Below are 21,998 nucleotides of genomic sequence, written 5' to 3' on the forward strand. Positions count from 1 at the left end.
GAGTGAAGGGAAAAATTTTCTGGAAGAAAATCCAACAAAGTCCTTCATGCCTTTAATGCTGTGGTACATAACACAGTTGTTCTGCTCAGTTCTATAACTAGGGGTTTTATATACAGCAAATACAAATAAACAAACAACACCAACAACAACAACAAAAAAATAAAATCAAGCCAGTGTTTACCACTTTGCTTTCCATGGCTATGTTTGTGCTGTTGCTTTTGTTTAAACAATCATCTACTTATTATAAAAAGAGCCATTTCTTTTAAAGTAGGTCTTTCTTGGCAACACTGAGCATTGTTACTGACCACACTTTAGTCCAAGTCTTACCATGTGTCGTAGGTCTGTACTGAACATTTTTAAGTCAAATTAAAACATTCTTATAAAATATGTAATTATAATATGTGGATTATTAAATAGCTGGTAAAACTCCTTTAGATTCTTTGTGTCTTTATCCTGGTCAGGGTTGCGGTGGGTCTGGAGCCTACCCGGAATTAAGTGGTGACAGAAGATGAATGAAGGGATTGGTGAACGAATGGATGAATGAATCAATTAATGTGTCTTCATTGCTGTTTCCTTGCTTTGGGACGCATCTACACAGACCACAATCAGAACATGCATTATTAGTTTATTTCACCTGTAAAATGAAAAGTACTTTAAAGATCTTTCCTTCACCATTTGGTGTTGTTCATTAAAATGAAATGCTTTGATAAGATTTTCATTACACATGAAAGCTACAAAAACTTCTCTATAAGCCGTACCCGGTTTGCCTTCTTTACCCATTTCAAGACCGTTGTCATTAGCTAAGCTCTATCAGTCCATCTCCCTCGCAGTCTTTCTCTTGCATTACGCTTCGTCGCCGGTGTCATTTGCAGACATCCTGAGATGCACAATCCGATTACAACCAAGTGGAATCTAAATAGATTCAGCATGTCTGCATGGAACTAATCAAACCTAGACAGCTTTAACTCCCATCTCTTGTCTAGCACCATCCTGTAATGTCTGTTCATTGATTTTGGGTCACGCCTGTGCAGTTATGTGATTTGCTATAAAAGGACTTGTATTTGAAATATCCCCCCTTCCACAGCTCTGCTGCCAACTGCAGGTGATATAATGGCCTGGAAATTGGGGCTATTTTATAGATATCTCTTCCCTAATATCTCACCTACTTGCTTTCAAACTCATTTCACATCTCTCCAAATTACTCACAATTGTCTCAACTAAATTTATTTTATTACTTGTGTCTCCTGCCACATCCATTTGGTAATGTTTGTACATTATTCTCTCTCTATGCGAAACTGATATAAATAGGGTACATGGTGCAGGAGAAAAGACAAGACTAATGATGGTGCTCTGTGTGCAGCAAAGTCCAGAAGCTCAGAACAAGATCAAGAAAAACTTATTTAAACTTCTTTGAAGTTTCATGGTGAAATCACAGCCATTATTCAATCTCCAAAAGACACGCATATTCTCTCTGTCCATCTGTCTCTCTTAGACACACATGCACAAAGATGCCATCATGCAGGTGGGAGGCGTGCCTTCTCCATGCCAGAGCTCTAACCACGCAGTGATTTTCATGCTTCCCCCAGCTCCTCTGTAAATTGTTTTTGCTAAAGGTCAAACGCAATGTTCAGCTACCGATGGCCTGCCACTGTGAATGAGTGGGGAGAACATGACTGAAGCTAGACAAACAAAAACCTTTCTGCAGACAGGGATAGAGCGCAGAGTGTCAAGCATTCGGGGGAAAAATACATATATTTCTGCTCTGGATAAATGCCATAAAGTAACATGCCATCTATTACCTTCAGCAAGTCTATTAACAACGAAAAATAGCCTCTGCAATAATTTTCATCACAAAATTAATCTCTAGTCCTTTCATGCAGACTGAAATAGAAAAGACATTACAGTTCAAGATGTTATCACAGTACACCGAGGCCTTGTGCAAGTTCAATAGTCTACAATACTTACAAGGTGCTGAAAAGTCTCAGAAGTCATTCTCTCATCAGGGCATAGGGCAGAGAAAAGATTTCATCATCAAGACAGAGTCCTCCAAAGCAGCCATCCAACGAAACTAACTGATGAGCTAAATCAATGCATGCACATGGCAAAGATCAATGCAAAACAAATTTGAAAACTGTGACTGTGTTTAAAAAGATTGCCTTCTTTGAAGAACGGGAAAATTGGTGGATAGAAAAAGGGCAGGAGAGGGAGGAAGAGAGAGAGAAATTGCAGAGGGACGGTGGGGTGGGTGGCTGCTACCACTCTTTGAAGTGGCTTGTTGGTTTTTGTGGGAAGCGCTATGTCTCCTCGCCTCTTTACTCCATGCGCTCCTTTCGCCTCCCCAGCAGGTCGCCACTGTCAGAGCTGCATCAGCTCATTTCGCTTTCCCACATCAAAGCAATCTACCATTTGTTCACAATGTGCTGTTAATAGCAGCAAAAGTAAGTCTTGTTTTGTTCTTAATAAAAGCACAACAGTAGCCACTTTGCATAAAGTAATTAGATTTATTGCTGCAAACACTATGCTTTTTTAATGAACATATCCAGCCTAGAAGAAGGGCCTCTTCAGACATCGCCACATCACCGCGAATCAAAGCCACTTTGGTGCGTGTGCGGTTTTTAATAATAGACGCAGGATTGTGCACCCTCGCAGGCCGGCCGTTGATGTTATCCAGCCACTGCTCGTCTTTCTGGTGTGTGCCCATCACGGTATAAAGGCTAACACCATGACCGCTCAGTTCCCGCCTGCCAGCTGCCGATAAACTTTTAATTAAGACGTTTCATACACCCTTATCTTCATCTTAAAGGACCTGACTAAAGCAGAAGAATTTCAGCTCTCACTTATTTATCTGAAGGCTAAGAACCAATGTTGATCTCATTATGATTCTTAAGCAGAGTCGTCGCAATCAAAATGCACAGCCATCACTCCCTGCTGCACATAATGATGGACATGAGCCGACCGCTGGAATTGAGTCTGAGGCTTCAGACGGGACAAAATGTTCTTTGCAAAAGGTCTACTTTAGGCTTGCATCATACGACATAAGAGAATATTCAATATGTATGAGGACACTTGAGGGTTGACTTTAAAGCTAAAAAGGGCAAATGCACCACTAATAAGTGCAAGGATGGTTCACACAAAGAAAATTCCATAAAAAGCTGTTTTGAGACTGCACACACACAGAAGGCCGTGCACTCTCCTGAGAACGACTGGGAAATAGGTGCAACTAAATCTCTGCTCCCCTGCTGCTCTAAATCCAGCCAGTATTGATCAGGCTGCATTATTGATTGACTGTTTGCAGGTGTGTGTGTGGCATGCGTGTGATAGTAAGCTAAGCTAAGCTCCCACTGTGCGGTGCAGAGGCTGGGGCACAGGAGGTGGTCAACAGAGCGTCTAAAGAGTGCTTGTCAGAGGACAGTGTTAATTTGGATAAGGTTACAAACACACTCTTTCACGCACACACACACACACCCAAACACTGACTGACACGGCAGGCATCAGGGAGAGGATGAAGACAAGTATGTTTGTTCAGTGATGGAGTGGGTGGTGGGAGGTCTAGAAGATTAAAAAAAAAAAAAAGGTTATGTTTAGCAGTCTATAAAAGTCAACAGGGATGGATCAGTCCTGTGTGCAGTTATCTTCATGTGGGTGCACAATAATAAACAACAGAGTTAATTATATAAGTTAACTCTGTAAGAACATTATACACTGCTTCATTCTGCAGCAAATGTCACAGTGGGTCCAGAACATACCTAGAATTACTGGACGCAAAGCCAAAACAGAACAACCCATACACTGTATAAGGCACCAGTCTGTCACAGCACAGGATATGAAGAAAGCAGCCAGAGCTCTGCAGCTCTTTCAGAGTTTCTACACTGAATGGTCACTGGATTAGGAACACCTACCTTATATCTGCACTCAATATTTTTTTTTAATCAGCTCCACTGACCATACAGGAGCACTGTAGTTTAGCAGTTTCTCTGCATATTTCCTTATCCCCATTTCACCCTGTTCCTCAAATGGTCAGGACCCACCTCACGTCCACAGCAGGCTTGATTTGGGCGGTGGATCATTCTCAGCGCTGCAGTGATGCTGACACTGGTGATGTGTTAGTGTGAATCAGACACAGAAGTGCTGCTAGAGTTCTTAAAGCCCGAGTGTCACTGCTGGGCATAGTCCAACAGCCATTAGCATCCTGTGACCAACACAATTTGTGCAGCAACAAATGATATACTGTCTCTAATTTTACATCTACAAGGTGGACCAATGAGGTAGGTGTGTCTAACAGATTGGAGAGGGAGTGGACACAGTGATTAAAAACTCAAGTAGCCCTGCAGTGTCTGATCCACTCGTACCAGCACAAAACACACTAGCACACCACACTGGTGGTCGGAGGGGGGGGGGGGTCTTGATCAATGAAGAACACGGTGAAATTAGGATAAGAAACTATGCAGAGAAAAAGATGGATTACAGTCTGTAATTGTGGAACTACTGTAAAATGGACAACGACTAGAGACACATGGTAGATGTTCCTAATCCAGTGATCATTCAGTGTAGAATTCTTGGCTAAAGGAAAAGGATCTCACAGTGGTCTGGACAGGCTTTACCATTTCAAGAAAAAAAAATGTAAACAGAACAATTACATTCAGAACAAAAGCAATAATAGCTTTCATTTACTTACAAATATATGCATTTGTTCTGTGTTTGCTCATTATGTGAGCATTTGTGTATGTGTCCCAGGCTCTGTGATCCTGCCACTTTGATTTATGCTACAGCAGTAAGCAGGCTGCATGCAGGCATTGATCCACATATTTACTGGCTAGCTGTTGCCTAGCAAGAACTTCATGCTGATATTTTACTCTCCTCTTGATTTTACACTGATGATTCAGCCTCAGGGAAACAACCCCTTCAACACACATGCACAAACACATACATATGAAGTGAGGTCCATGACACACAAAAGTAGACAATCAAAGATGCATAATGCATAGAAGTTGTCTCTGTCCATTCGAAAGCAGAGTATGTGCTGACAAACCCACCGCCGTGCTGCAGAAAAGACCCATACTGCAGAGAGCCGGAAGGAACTCCCTTGCAAATTTTTTTTTCGTCTTTGCATTTCTCTTAACCAGTTTTTTCTTTAGTTTTCTGAGCAATACACTAACTCCGTCAGTCCCCTTGGTCTAGCTCATCCCTCAGGGCTAAGACTCTTCATCTAAGCTGCTCTCCTCTTTCTATTCAGAGTCCAAATCTTACGCATTATTTCAAGCCCTGTCAGTTATTTCACTTCTCTCCATTAGATGCCTGCTGGGAATCCAGGGCTTCAATAAAACACACACACAGTTATCACTGTCGAGACACAGAGGGAAGGTGCGTCTGGCTCTCTACACACTCCTGTGATTAACTTAAGAGATCTGGTGATGACGTGCACATACTCATCATGTCCTTAAACAACACGCCTTTTACGCGAAATATACCAAGCCCACAGAAGTACTAATATCTCCACAGAAGCAACTTTTATACCCCATGAGCAGCTGATAGTGAACAGGTGAGATGTTCTGGGGCTCAGCAAGGGAGAATAAAGCTCTAAAGGAGGATCTGAGACCAGGCCAGGCCTATAAATATCTAAACACAAAAGAGTTGAGAAGCACACAGACTTGCTCCCAGCTGAGGGGTAGAGCAGAAGACACACTGGCTCTGAGTGAGCCTAGAACACTATGTGCTGTACATACAAATCTCAGTTCAAGCCAAATGTCACTGTGGAAGCAGATGCATTCAGTCACTGCAGTTTCATCAAGTCAGCATCTCTCCACAGGCATCTGTAGGCGTGAGCTCCAGCAGAACCTGAGGACGGTTCTGACCAATATAAATACCCATTAAAGACATTCTCTTTGCTTAATGTCATTAATAAAACAGTTATATTTTAAGAGTAATTTACTCACAGACAAAACGGTCAGTTATCAACTGTGAATAGTCCAGTATGAATTAATAAACATTATAACTGGTCAACATGAAAATATCTAATGTTATCATGACCAGTCTTGATACAGTGTGTCATCAAATGAGTAGTGTATCCTGTGCTGGTACGAGTGGATGAGACACAGCAGTCCTGCTGGATTGAGAAGTTTCCATTAAATAAAAACATCCGGCCAACAGCGTCCTGTGGGCAGCACCTAGCAACCACTGAAGTGGGATGAGAGGATGACTAGCAGAAACCGAGCAGCAAGAGAATATCTACTCTCTTTATCTTTATATCTACAAGGTTGATCAAAAAGGTAGGTGTGTATAGAGTGGAGAGTTAGTGGGCAGATTCTTTAAAAACTCCAGCAGCGCTGCTGTGTCTGATCCACTCATACCAGTGCATGAAGTCCTACTTCATAATCTAATTTCCCCTTTTCCATATAAAAGAATGTGAGTTAAAAATGGGATAGTAAAGGGTGACTAAAAAGCTTGAGAATAACTCGATATTTGGGTAGTAAACACTATTTCGACAATAAAAACTAGATACCAGGACCAAACAAAATCAAAAATAAATACATTTATTATAATGTAATGTCACATGATAAAATCCTTTCATCATAAAATCTCTCTCACACACACACAGCTTTGAGGCCTTGAGGATGAGAAGACACTGAACCTTGAAATCCCATTCCCTGCATGAGCGGGCCAGTGAAAGCTTCCCCATCACCCTGTAACATCACCTCACACACACGCAGCAACCTCCGTCTCTGCTCCGCAGGATTGTTTTTCTCTTCTTCAGTTTTACTACATTCCATCCCTCAGTGCACCCATTTCTGTACCTCATCACTCCCTCCTCCGTGCTTATTCCTCCTCACCATCCCTTTCTCCTATAAGCCCGCTTCGTCCCATCACTTTTTCTCACCAGTCATTTCCCTCTCATTTGCTTGCTTCCCTGTCCCCATCTCCCAGCCCTCTTATCTGTCTCCTTCCATTCCAGTCTCCTCACCTCCCCCATTTTCTCCATCTGCCTCATCACCTTTTCCCTTAAGAATCATCTCTGCAAGCCTCTTCCTAAATCCAACTCCCTCCCTAGCTGATCTCCTTCCTCCTGTGTGTGCATGTGTGGTATAGATTGTGCCCCAAGGTCACCGTTAGCCTATATTAAGCAAAGAGTAAAAGGAAGAATGATCATTATCATGTGACTGAATTTCTTATTAATGAATGACCTGAGGCAGGAGACTGAATCGCAGAGAGAGAGAGAGAGAGAGAGAGAGAGAGATTGTTTTAAATTCAATCGATATGCTTAGTCTAATGAGCTAAATTTATACTAAACTGACACTGAAGGAAACTGGTATTGTGTGAAGCACTGTAATTAGGTCTTAATACTTATTACAATTAGTTATAACACCTATGACTACTAACTAGACTTAGATCTGCTTGTCATTTCAAGTTCTATAACAGGGCCATGCATCAGCGCCCCAAAACAAACTGCGAATACGCAGGCGCTAATACACCTGAACCCTAACAGACACTGGCAGTTCTTGTATTGGGATTTACATTTTCTTTAGTTTGAAGAAAGTGTTTGAAAATTTGACTGGATGTGCCACAATACCCATTTATATTCTACTGTAACACTGCAAGCATTTTCAAATATTAACTCAATTTCCTTTAAATTTCCAACACCAACATATGGCACTATCTTCATTTCACCTACTGTCATACTGCCTTAAAAATGAGCTCTACCAACAAACAAAGGGGGGGAACATAACCCAAAAAACCCACTTATTGTTTTTCAGTAGGTCAGTAAATTTACTTGGTCTTCCATGCTCTCCATTCACTTAAATTTCAATATATGACCTAAAACAAATAAACAATAATCAACTTTCATTGTACAGTAGCAACAAATACATACGAGTACATATCACTTACCAAATGATTTAAATCAAACCAATATAAGGTAAAAAGTTGTCAAAATCATGTGCTGTAGAGTCCAGTTGAGGTTAAAATAAGTACAGAGTGAGTGAATCAGAGTGTCTGTGTCTCTGTGTGCCACACAGATTATTGCCAGGGCTTGAGTCTGGAATATCTCATCAGTATTAATTATGCATTTCACCTCCTTGAGACTTCAAAGGGGAAATATCACCTGGCAGCATTACACACTTTACCCCAAACCAGACAGAACACGCTCCCGCTCACATTTATACAAACATCCACAAGGCTGTGAGAGTACAGTTAGAGTGTGTCCTCAAAAAACCACAGCTGTGGGCACTGTAGCACATTTCTAACAATGTCTCCACTGCATTTATTCATTAGATTACCCCCAAAAAAAAAAAAACACGCACATGACATACACAATGTGATCACCAGGCTGGAGGACATTAGCATTTGAATGCCACCACTTATGTGCTAGTGTGCTACAGTCTTTGAAAAGCCTACTTTCTACAGAAAAATCTCTGAGCTGACATTTGATTGAAATATAATTTAGGACAGTACTCTGACAGTGGCTCCTCAGAAGGCTGTGCAGTATAGAGTGTGTATCTGAGAATTTGATCACAGCACAACATCCATATGAGTTTATTGAACTGTTGGGGTTTTCCACACTGTGAATGTTATTTCCAAGCACAGTTCTTCTTGCCACTCATGCCAACGGTTCTGTCAACAATTGTTATTTTACCTTTAGGTCAGTAAATATCAATGTTATCTATAATTTCCACACTTCCTCCGAAAGGCAAGCACAAATATGGATCAGATGTGATGAAACAGTCCCCTGCAACTATGCTGTAAAAATTAACAACACACACTTTCAGCAATTTGCCTCAAGTAAAACGAGCTGTTTAAAAAAAACATAAGAAAATAAATATTTTTTTAAATATTAGAGCATAGCCAGAGGAAAATCCATTCACATGTTGAGCAATTTATTACTCTCTAAATATCAGCTCTCAAAATAGATGAGATTTTTGTTTTATATATATTATTTTTATTGTATAGGAAAACCGGGCGGCACGGTGGCGCAGCAGGTAGTGTCGCAGTCACACAGCTCCAGGGGCCTGGAGGTTGTGGGTTCGATTCCCGCTCCGGGTGACTGTCTGTGAGGAGTTGGTGTGTTCTCCCCGTGTCCGCGTGGGTTTCCTCCGGGTGCTCCGGTTTCCTCCCACAGTCCAAAAACACACGTTGCAGGTGGATTGGCGACTCGAAAGTGTCCGTAGGTGTGAGTGTGTGAGTGAATGTGTGTGTGTCTGTGTTGCCCTGTGAAGGACTGGCGTCCCCTCCAGGGTGTATTCCTGCCTTGCGCCCGATGATTCCAGGTAGGCTCTGGACCCCCCGCGACCCTAAATTGGATAAGCGGTTACAGATAATGGATGGATGGATGGATGTATAGGAAAACCACATGTTATCGGACTTCATTAAATGCACCTGGCTAACCTGAGCATTAGGCTGGTACGGAGGCATATGAACGGATGATTTTTGTGCGCTCTCCCAGCAGACTGCGCCTCCACAGAGACTTACTCCCACAGCCAGCTGAACACAAACCATCTGGACTCTGACACCATCAACCCAGAGCATCATATAATGGTGTGTGTTTGTGTGTGTGCGCTTCTCCAGAAACTCCAACTGTCCTCTCAACAAAGTCCCTAGACGTTGTGCTGTCACAAGCACAGCAGCTTGACAGACAGATCTGAGCAAGGGCAGTACATAAACATACACATACACTCACTCTATTAAAGTAATATTTGAAACACACGCACACACACATACAACAAATGCAAAACAAACAAACAAACAAACAAACAAGCACTATTTTCTATGTGGAGGATGTCACTTAATCTCTTTTGATAATTTATTCATGGCCTTAGGGGGTAAGGAAACAGAAATGTAAGCTTCTTTTCCAAAAGGAAAAACACTAGATGACAAACAAATAATTAAATAATATGTGTGCATATGAGAGAGAGAGAGAGAGACTCCTATATGTATTCAAAGAAACAAAACATCACTTTAACAGAAAACCACTGTGCAAGAGCCAGATAAAAAGTGAGCACACACGCACACACTGCATTGCTACCATTGCAATGCATGTGGTGGCTGAGGGCTTTTACATAGTACATTTCTTCAAAAATATAATTTTGTATACAATTTAAACTTATGTTGTTGATTCTGCTTATTAGATGTTGTTGAAAAACTGCTCTAAACCAGTCCTGGACAGTTAGTGATACCAACAAACATGCAATATCACCTGCCTGCCACTGGCCTTCAGAATGCCCAGGGAAGAGGGGGAGAAATGGAAAGAATCAAGGTGTGTGTGTGGGAGAGAGGGACAGGGAGAGAGAGAGAGAGAGAGAGAGAGAGAGAGAGAGGATGGCAGAGGTGTGTCTGAATTACTGATTGCATTCAGGGAGAGTCACAGCAAAAAGAAAACAATTGCACTGCAGCGGCCATCCTTAATGAGGGGGTTTTTAATGCTAAGTCGCTAAGTCCACTTAACGCCTAATAAGCACCTCGTGGTGTGATAATGAGCGACAGAGGCCATGGCTGGATGCTACAAGGGGAGTACTTTGTACATGGGGTGGGGGTAACATGATGAGAGAGGGAGGGAGAGGGAGAGAGATAGAGAGAAATGAGGAGGAGATGGCCTCCAGTAAATCCGGAAACAATACTAATGAGTTAAACAAATTTCTACCAGAAACTTTGTAACCTTGACTTTTGAAGAAACAGCAAGTCTAAAAAGGGTTTAATTAAAGCAGACTCTTATTTGTGGTCACTGCCTTATTTGATAAGCAAATGAAGCACTGCTGCTCCCAATAGAGGCATTAACACAATCTTCTGCTCAGAGGACCACCGCATTCCCCCTCAGCAAACCCTAGCACACCAAAGACTGCTGATGGTGTGCGAGAATGATGGAAAAAATCAGCGGTTCTCCCAATTTTACCCCCCTTTGTGATTAGTTTCATCATAATCTTGCTTAGTTTGCTGACTTTCTCTGAAGCTATTGCTGGTGTGTTACTGTTCTACGAGGTTACAGATAATATTTTATGTGGAGGTGGTGTGGCTGTTGATAACAAATGGTTGGCACACATTCATTTTACAGTCAATTGTTTTTTCTCCGTCTGTAATTATATGCTTTTTCTGCCGCTCCATTAGTATCACCAAGTTGTAGCTCTCAGTTTCTCTAGAACGTTCTTCTCTATTCACACAGGAAATGTTTAAGTACACACTTCTAGAACGCCCCATTTCCAGGACGTGTCCTCATTCACGCTGTTCTAGAATTCTTCCTCCGTGTACAATGTTCTAGATTAACACACAGAGATTAAAAATGAGTCTCTTTTTCTAAACATTTCAAAGACATCATTATAATATTGGATCAGTTTCCCGTGGCTTTACATTTTGGTTAATTCAAAAAGCAACAAGAGGAAAACATCCTTCGGGTTTCCACTAATCTGTTAACGGCTTACGACACCAATTAAGCCATGGAGAGTGTAGGAGGAGGAGAAGAGCGGAAGAGATGAGAAAGGGTGGGTCTTTAGGCGCAGGTGTCCTGCTACCGTCCGCCATTCATAGAGTAATTTCAGTAAAAGCCAGGCCAGTCAGCTGCTGTCCAACACGATTGGAGGACACTGCAGATGAGTGTGAATGGGGAGAGAAATAGGCAAAGCCATTGTTATTCCTGCCCCCCAGAATGCACACATGTGCACAAACACCCGCACCTTTGCTGCATTAGAACACTGTCAGCACAATTCCCTGCACATTTGCCAGCTTTTCAGAGTCCAGTGAGATGGTGCACAGCCGTGCTAATGTAAGCTTGAGCGACTAGTCAAGTGTACATGAGGTACACAAACAAATCTGTGTTGATTGTACTAAAAAACAACAACAAAAACCTGAACCATGTCTCTAGTAACTGTAGTAACAGTGGTAACTGATAAAATAGTTTGTTTGTATACTATTATTATAAAGACTGAGGATGGAAACAGTGACATAAAAATGACTAATTATAAAAAATAATAATAATTTTTGACAAAGGTTTGGGTTATAAACAACTCATTTGTTTCTCACTCTCACAAATATACAACCCCCTCTCCCTAAAAACACACTGATACGACCCCCCTCTCTCACTGTCTCACACACGTGTGATCACTTCTCCTCTGGTATTCAGGCAGTAGCAGCAGCAGTGGGGAACTAATAAGAGAAAGTGAAGGAGGCAGATGATAAACATGTTGCCATGACTGCACAGCTGTAAGTCTGCAGTCAGCACATCTCCAACTCCTCCATGAGCTCATCCACCAGCAGCTGAGAGCAAACCATCCACAAGCATCGCGGCCGGCGAAGTACATGAGATTACCCGGCACACACCGATCCAATCACCACACCATTACCCAGAAGTCTGTGCGAGTCTTGCTTCTGCAAGTTGAATAGCAACTAACACACTGCTTCATTGTGGAAAAGGGTGTTACATTCCAGAGGACTTCCACACAGGTAGATCAAAGGTCTCATTTATTATATTAACTGGAGTTTCAAAACTTTGTATTTTCTTAAGTAATGCTTTCAGTGTTTGCATAAGGAGGATTTAAATGAGTGCATACTGGAATACAGGCACACATAGGAGCTTTTTAACCCTGCCCTTCTTTGAACTCATTTACATATTTATGATTTGCAGCAGATGTGTCTACTTTTCTTTCTTTTTCAAAAAAGGATGCACATATAACAAATATGCATATAATTTTAGATATATTGAGACACAAAGGAAAGCAGATGCAGTAATTGTTTAACTGTGAATAATTTCAAAACCTGACATTACCCATAATCCCACAGACAATCCTTAAAATTAAAGAGAAAATCAAATACATTTTTATTTAATGTTCATAAGTTATTTATCGATACTGTTTGCAATGTTTAGCATTGCAACGCAGGTGAAAAATGCCTCAGCAACAATAAATGTGATAATTATAAGGAAAAAAGAAAGGTCATTAATTTCTATGGCTGCACTCCTACAATAAAATAATGTTGAATAAATGGAAAATTAATTATCTTGTGGCATTGAAAGGGATTTTGGCATTAATATTTTTTGTAGTCTGGGCTTTCCTGGTCATGAATTACTCAAACATTTTAGCGTGGATGTCATAAATGACAGAATGAGCAGGTAGTGTTTAATTTCCATGCTAATAACACTAATAACACATGCAGGTTAGCTATTGTTCAGCTTTAAATCCTGTCATTGGACACAGAATCCTGTTTTTGGGTGTTAAATTTTCTTGACATTTACATTTTTTTTCCTCACTAACCTCAAGCATTTGCTCATTTCTTTACCCATTACTGTCTGATTCAAGGAGGCAACTTGGTGATTACAGTAAACTGAAGTCAAATTATGCACAGAAAAACCTTTGCACTGATGTTCTTAATGGCTGAGAGAGACAAGCGACAACAGACACAAACACACAAACACACAGACTATCTGACATGAAATATTATGCTTCATTTGGTGCTGTTAACCATATTGAACTTTATAAAAACCATTTCTGGTTTATGTGGTTCATTCATTAATTAATTCATTCTTCTGAAACTGCTTCATCCTATAAGGAATAACACAATTCACAATCCTCCACACAGGGACTGAGACTAGCACTGAATATGACTTCAGTGTAAACAGGATAAACGGAAATGTGTAGAGGGTTGTGACAATAAAGTAAAAGTCACATCTTCACATTGTCACATTTTCCTAAAAGCTGTTTTTTGGACAGGGCCCAAGTTCCTATATATGGACTGTAGAAAGTGGGAAGTAAGTGTAATGCTTTAGATGTATAACACCTCAGGTTTCTGGTTTGTAATAAACTGAGACATATTCTAACACATTTAGGAAATGCTCCAAAAGAAGCATTATTTTTAATGTTTTACTTATTTTTAAATCAAATTTTCATTCTATAATTTTTTTAAAACGTTGATCAATACACTAAATGAATATTAATAATAATGAAGTAACGGACTCTGTCCAACTCAATATGATCGAAGTAGAGAGACATGCTGGGTTCTCCAGCACTCTATAAAGCAAAGTGTTTTGTGAAATTTCACTTTCTGGATTGTAGTCACAAAAAAACAACAACCCCTAACCACTCTATCACTCAATTTCTGCTATAGTTCCATTTATTTCTAAAGCTTGACCAGTGTAGCTCTCTCACCACACAAAGTCAAAGCTTCATTATAGTCAGTTTACACACTGACCCAGGCCAGAACCACACAGAGAGAATGTATTCCTAGACCCACCAACACACAATCGAGGGCAGGCATGAACACAAACAGACCACACAGTTAAGGGGTGACTGTAGAGGCTATGAATATCATTTTGAGGGTCAGCACTCAGCTGCTTCTAACACTAGACTGCACAGCATTAAAATATATATGGAATTTAATCTCTCTGACTGGAAAATAGAGCAAATGGTCAAATGGACCCTGCACCAAAAACAAGTACTGAAGGGGCACTTTGCTCTAGACATGTTCTTTCCTGGAATTCATTACTCAATAGTAATACAGCAGTTGCATGACTATACTAGTCTTAGTTATGATTAATAGAGCATTAACATAAGTGACCAGAAAATCACACACAAGCGATTGTGTATGTAACATTCCTATGGAAATGCAAGAAATGTTTGCTCTGTGTATTGATCTATGCATGCACCTACACACAGCATGGGAACAATGAAGGAGGCAGAAAAACAAGGTGTCCCAATAATTAGATGCTGTTTACACTTGCTTGTATCTGGAGTGCATCCTAATAAGGCTGCAAGCAAAACGCATTTACACATGGTAGCCATCGTGTCTCCAATTATCAAACTGAAATTCTATTGTTTATATGGCATATGCAAATCATTTCACAACACACAGGAGCTTCTGTTTCTGTTTTTCCCCCATTCTATCTGAAAATTATTTACAGTTATTATTTACGTTCTTTAAATCAGAAGAAGGTGCATATTAATAAATCTGTGATAAGAATAAGGCTGCTTGGGAAATAATGTCATTGCCAACGTGTTATAATGCAATGTACTGTTGGGTATTATGGGTTGTGAGCTGGGTGGTATACTGACTTTTGAGGATGAAGAATATATAATGAAATCATACTGTTTATAATAATATAGTTTGATGTTTCTTTAAAATACATAATCTGTTTCTTCCATAAATCTGCACCTGTATTTGCATCTCTCCTTTCTCTCACACACACACTGTTACAACACAGCCTCAGCCCTCCCTCCACACACAAAGAGGAAGAAAATCTGCCAATTTAATGCAAACCCTCCTAACAATCCTTAGGAAATACTGCTCTTCCATATATTTGAGTGACAGACATGGATGTGTCTTCTCATCATGGGTAAAATTGTTTCAGATTATGGTTCTAAATTAATCCTGCTAAGCAGCACCCCTGTTACCTTAAGAGCAAACGTTTTAAAGAAAAATTCTCAGCATATCGCTTTTATGTGCTTTGAGTTTCCTTGACAACTACCTTAGAGCTCAAAAATGATTTTTCTTCCCAGGGAAATTAGAAAAGGCACCATTTTCTCTATTTAGATGTAAAGACCCTGATGGAACGGCGCAACACGGGACACCTTTTCTCACATAACAATCGCCATTTAGGGCTTCTCTAAAATTCCTTGCAAAAGTGTCTTGCAATTGTATTAAATAACAAAATAAAATGGTGTAATTTTTGAAGAAAAATAGATGTATTCATCTGTCTCCCACATCGAAATTTTAATTGACTCTAAAATTTAATAATAATCCTTTTTAATGTTTTACTTTCATTTTAAAAATGGAGAAAAAGAACTGCCAAATGTACACAGACCAAATCTTATTATTATTATTATTTTGTTTTTGTTAATATGCTTGTGATACCTCACATGCGATTGGGACCTGTGTGGAAATCAGACACAGCAATGCTGCTGAAGTTTTTAAGCACATCAGTGTCATTGCTGGACTTAAAATTCCACTATCCAAATTTATTATATTCAGCCAAAAACATCCTCTAACCACTGATGAAGGACAAGAGAATGACTATGAAACTGTGCTACTGTTTCTGACATTACATCAAATAGGTGGACCAACAAGGTGGGTGTCTAATACAATGCCTCCACGGTGGCCCTGACCACTGGAGAACAGGGTGAAAAGAGGCTAATAACATATGCAGAGCAATAGAGGGACCACATTTTGTAATTATAGAACTACACTGTACACCTATATGGTCATTGGAGCTGGACAATTAAGGTAGAAAAATGGAGGCCATTTTAAAATTATGGCTGATCTGTATATCGTGTATATCGACTTTTAAAACTAGAAGTACAGAGATATGATTTTTGGTCCAATGTCGCCAGCCCTAGTTAAAGAGATAGATTAGAGATGTATTAGACTGAAATGCGCCTTAGACTACATCCTGAGGTGATTTGAGAGACTATTTATCTGTTTTAAATTGTTCTAAGATGCATTTACTGGTGCATTATACACAGAAGATCCTTACGGATAAGGATATTATCCTGATTAAAACCCATTACCCAAATGAAGCCTGAACTATTGGGTATTGGGACAATTTTTCATATGCAACATCAAGCTTGAATTAATGATCATTTTTAAAGTAATAGATTTCGTGCATTCACATTTTCTCAAATTGTCTTTTCAAGCATTACCCTTTTTCTTCTTTGCTCCATGAAATCAACGAGTGCTGGAAGCTCCTTTAGGATACGAGTATCTTACTGACGATAAATACCACTTAAAACATAACACAGAAGTTATAAGTTATAAAAATTGAATTTTTTTTGTGAAGAATCAACAACAAGTGGGACACAATCAGGAAGTGGAATGAAATTTACTGGATGTGTCAAACATTTTTAACAAATAAAGTGGGGCGTGCAATATTATTCGGCCCCTTTACTTTCAGTGCAGCAAACTCACTCCAGAAGTTAAGTGAGGATCTCTGAATGATCCAATGTTGTCCCAAATGACTGATGATGATAAATAGAATCCACCTGTGTGTAATCAAGTCTCCGTATAAATGCACCTGCCCTGTGATAGTCTCAGGGTTCTGTTCAAAGCGCAGAGAGCATCATGAAGACCAAGGAACACACCAGGCAGGTCCGAGATACTGTTGTGGAGAAGTTTAAAGCCGGATTTGGATACAAAAATATTTCCCAAGCTTTAAACATCCCAAGGAACACTGTGCAAGCAATCATGTTGAAAAGGAAGGAGCATCAGACCACTGCAAATCTACCAAGACCTGGCCGTCCCTCTAAACTTTCATCTCGAACAAGGAGAAGACTGATCAGAGATGCAGCCAAGAGGCCCATGATCACTCTCGACGAACTGCAGAGATCTACAGCTGAGGTGGGAGAGTCTGTCCATAGGACAACAATCAGTCGTGCACTGCACAAATCTGGCCTTTATGAAAGAGTGGCAAGAAGAAAGCCATTTCTCAAAGATATCCATAAAAAGTCTCGTTTAAAGTTTTCCAAAGCCACCTGGGAGACACACCAAACATGTTGAAGAAGGTGCTATGGTCAGATGAAACCAAAATCGAACTGTTTGGCCACAATGCAAAACAATATGTTTGGCGTAAAAGCAACACAGCTCATCACCCTCGAACACACCATCCCCACTGCCAAACATGGTGGTGGCAGCATCATGGTTTGGGCCTGCTTTTGGTCAGCAGGGACAGGAAAGATGGATGGGGCTAAATACAGGACCATTCTGGAAGAAAACCTGTTGGACTCTGCAAGAGACCTGAGACTGGGACAGAGATTTATCTTCCAACAAGACAATGATCCAAAACATAAAGCCAAATCTACAGTGGAATGGTTCACAAATAAACGTATCCTGGTGTTGGAATGGCCAAGTCAAAGTCCAGACCTAAATCCAATCAAGAATCTGTGGAAAGAGCTGAAGACTGCTGTTCACAAACGCTCTCCATCCAACCTCACTGAGCTCGAGCTGTTTTGCAAGGAAGAATGGGCAAGAATTTCAGTCTCTCGATGTGCAAAACTGATAGAGACATACCCCAAACGACTTGCAGCTGTAATTGCAGCAAAAGGTGGCGCTACAAAGTATTAACGCAAGGGGGGTGAATAATACTGCATGCCCCACTTTTCAGTTTTTTATTTGTTAAAAAAGTTTGACACATCCAATAAATTTCATTCCACTTCATGATTGTGTTTTTATATCTTTATGTTTGAAGCCTGAAATGTGGCAAAAGTTTGAAAAGTTCAAGGGGGCCGAATACTTTCGCAAGGCACTGTATTGGACATACAAGTTTGTTACAGCATACTTTTTAAAATACATTAATTTAGTTTTTGTTTTAAACATTGTCTTAATATATGGGATGTCCAACAACAGATTTTTAAGAAAGAAGAATTTCACACCTATAGTTTAGTCTCAAACACCCTCACTTCCCTACTAGGTATCACACTACAATTAGGCTTGGGACCCTATTAACTGCTAGGTATTTTACATTGTATCTGTTGGTAGCTGGTGGTACACAGTACTAATTACCAATCATATCTAACAACATCTCAGATGGCAACATAATAGCAATGTGCCCTAACAATAAATAGTGTAATAATGGATAAAGCTTCTGGGGGAAAAACAGCATTCAGTTACTAATTACCAAAACATGTATGAAGAAAGAGAACAATTAAAGACAGAAAGGAATGGAAATGAATACAGAAACAGTGATAGAATATTAAAAGGAAGAAATGACCACTTTTGCAATCAATATTTAAGAAAATGTATAACTTGTGTTGCAAACCCTCTGTACTTTGGGCATTGGACTCGAGAGAACTTGTCAGTCAGCTTTCACGTTACTGCACTGACAGCCAAAGCAAATGCATACCTGCTGGATGACTTCTTGTGGTTGTGTGATAAAGAGTGGTGAAGGGGAGCCTGGAGGGACGAATCCAAGTTGTTGTTGTTTTGTTTTTTGTTTTTTTTTATTTCTTCACACTCCTATATCACAAATGTGTGCTGTTGGAGTGGTTTCAGCGGACAGATAGCAGTACTTATACATGAAGGTGGCCCATTATTTCACCACAACTACGGTAAAACAGCAAACTAAAATATACTCTATAAACTGTGTCAAGCTTGTAATATTTTATATGTTTAGCACATACAAGATTATGGAATCATCATACAAAGTGAGACTAACAATGAGAAAATCAGTGCAAAAGCACGACAATGGTAACCCACAAAAACAAAACATGCCCGATTTCTTGCCATAAACAGAACTGCTCCAATAAGGCACTGTGTTCCCAGTAACTGGCAAGTCTCTTACAATGTGCAACAGTTAAAAGAATAATACTCTTGAATCATCCTCCATTATCATATTAGCTTTGCACTTTTGATCTCATTAAAACAACAAAAGCATGTGTCAGAAACTTCATTGCGAACAACGCATGCTGGATTACCTTGTCAAAAACTGTTGGTTTGTTCCCTTTATCGGGTTCCTTTTCTCTTTTCTTCTCTTCCTTCTTCTTCTCTCTCTCCTTCTGTCAGAAAATAGAAAAAGAGAAAATAGAGCATGTCATTTGGCTGCAGCAAGACCTTCATCATAATCACACTCACTCACCCTTAGACACCTACACACAGATTTAAAGAAGGCACAAGTTTTAAAATGTTGTAGTTTTCACAGGTGTCTGTAGAGGATAAAAGACCGACTCCGATAAAATCCAAGCTAATCTCAGACTAAATTAAACTTGCCTAAGCTCTGCCAGTGGAAGAGTTTCCCACACTCTAAAGTGACTCAAAGTTTCTTGAGATGGTCATTAAACGCTGGTTCTCTAATGGGACTTGAACAGCCGTATAAGTAGGGTCATCCAGCAGAAGCAGAGCAATTATGACTAACAGAAAGCTTATAACAGGCCCATATAGCTATTGAGCTACAGACCTCCCCACTGCCTCCCACCTTCCTTCCCTCTGAATCAAGTGAGGCCTTGCGCAAAAAGCCAAACACCCAAAAGCAAAGTAAGTGACCAGGTGTGAAAGCGAGCACTGGCAGGTTGTTTTTCTGAAAAGCAAGGGGATGCGTGATTACGTGAAAGTGAGGGAACAGAGCAGAATCAGGCACGGCAGGAGAGGTGTGTATCGGCTGCTTGGAGCTTTTTACCAGCACATCGATTACTCCATTTCCCCTCTGCATGCTGACAGAGCTGCACTATTGATTTCCTCCCAGACGAGCACACACCACCCAACCTCAACCTCAATCAAACCCCAACCGCAGTCAAAGAAGGGAACACATTTCACGCAACGCACCTTTCTTTTCTCAAACACACAGACAATGTTGGGTAATGACCCTATTGCTGTTGGTCTGTAAATCTCCTCACGTCTGTGTCTGGCTGCTTCTTACTTCCCATTGACCTACCTTTTATACACATCCTTTTATTCATCCTCTACCTTTCTTTTGGTCTCTCTCTACCTCTCAGTTTCCCTGCAGCTGCAGCAGTGTTGCTTTTCGGTCAGAGGCAGTGAGTGACTGTGGCAGAAACTTCCTATAACACAATATTTCAGTCTGAGATTGTAATGGATTGGACTTGCACGCCAGCCCATGAAGCTAAACTTTCACACAGGATCTGGGCCTCCTTTCCTGAAAATAAGTATTGCATTGGCACCTCTGTGAAAATATGGGGTGCTAGTTGTTTAATCAATAATAAAATCAGACTTGTCAAAGTGGGTTTGGTATTTTTCTTTTTTCTACTGACCGGCGGAGGCAGTGTGAAGCACAGAGGATATTTTCACACATCTACAGGTCAAGCCCTAATACCAACAAAGTCATGCACCAAATACTCTGCTGACACTGCAAACATCCTCCTGAAAGATTGACAGCTTAGGTTGTTCCCATCCAGCGCAGAGACAGAGTGCTCTTGGACCTGCACTCTGGCCACTCGTCCTCAGCTGAACTTAGTTCAGCTCAAAACACCTCTGACAAAGAATTAAAACTGCTCCATTGTGCTCTTTTGTTTAGCAGCTGCTGGGTGCAGGCGTGCCTGAAGGAAAGGGTGTGGTTGAATATGAAGCAATTGTGTTTCAAAATGTCAGTCAGATATATACCGTCTTACTGTCCATACGCTCTGCAATATGACTGCCAAAAAGAGCTCCTGTTTGGTTACTTTAGCTTTTCAGTTCCTTCGTTTGCAACTAATTTCACTAAAGATTAAAAAAGATGAGTGAAAGAATGAACGAATGAGTGCCAAAAGTAAGACAACAGTAAACACAACTGCACAGTCAGCCAGCGCTCTTTGAATAGTACAAAAATGAAAAATGAAATGAGGTTTTCCATACAAATGAAACCTCCATTACTCCTTGGATCCTTCCATCAAAGAATGCCATGTTGTTCATTAGGCCTGCCCTTCCTGGTGAAGTGACTGCCTAGTGCATTATTTAACTGGGCTCCACATCCTTTCTCTAACCACTGTGACTAGTGTTTCTTTTTCCAGCAGGTTCCAGTGACCCCTGAGTTGCCAGCCTGCAAAGACTATGTGAAGCAACTCAATGGTGCAGGAGTCTTTTTCTTATTCATGCAGCTCATGTGGGGCTACCTGGGGCTGCCTCGGCTTCACTGTAGGGGTGTACCTTTCTTCATGATTTTGTAGGAATTCATCAACTCTGGCAGTCAGTAGGAGAAAACAGAACTCTGGTTATTCCGGTGACAGTAGTTATTAATGCTGTATGACTGTCAGGGCTGTCAATCAAACAGAATCTATGACAATATTCTGGATTCCTGGAGGTCACCTTCCACATAAGCAGAGAATTTGTATTCCTGACTGTCACAAATCTCTGCATGAGTCTGTTAGTATCTCTCAAGTGCAAAGATGGACAAGAAATAAACACTGTGCTTTTTTTACACTATCTCTTCTGGTTATTCGGAACGCACAAAAACAGGGTTAGATATAGATCCAAAAATATTACATATTAATCAGCCATAACATTAAAAGCATAAGGCTCAATATTATTATAAACTGTTCTGAGCCACTGAGACATGTCTTGTAGTATCTAGCACCAAGATGCTAGCAGCAGATCCTTCAAGACCTCCATGGATCAGG

General features: G+C 40.5%; 1 protein-coding gene across 4 annotated transcripts in view; it reads right to left on the bottom strand.

Moving 5' to 3' along the window:
* Window positions 1–21,998, bottom strand: part of smap1 (small ArfGAP 1) — an 89,632-nt gene that overhangs the window by 24,896 nt on the left and 42,738 nt on the right. For 3 of the 4 annotated variants that reach the window (XM_066679230.1, XM_066679232.1, XM_066679229.1), the window contains one exon: window positions 19,368–19,448. In XM_066679230.1, the coding sequence (XP_066535327.1) occupies window positions 19,368–19,448 (81 nt within the window). The remainder of the gene's footprint in view (window positions 1–19,367; window positions 19,449–21,998) is intronic. The other variant, XM_066679231.1, reaches the window with a different exon arrangement.

Source organism: Hoplias malabaricus, chromosome 8 (genome assembly GCF_029633855.1).
Source record: "Hoplias malabaricus isolate fHopMal1 chromosome 8, fHopMal1.hap1, whole genome shotgun sequence".
Lineage (NCBI taxonomy): Eukaryota > Metazoa > Chordata > Actinopteri > Characiformes > Erythrinidae > Hoplias > Hoplias malabaricus.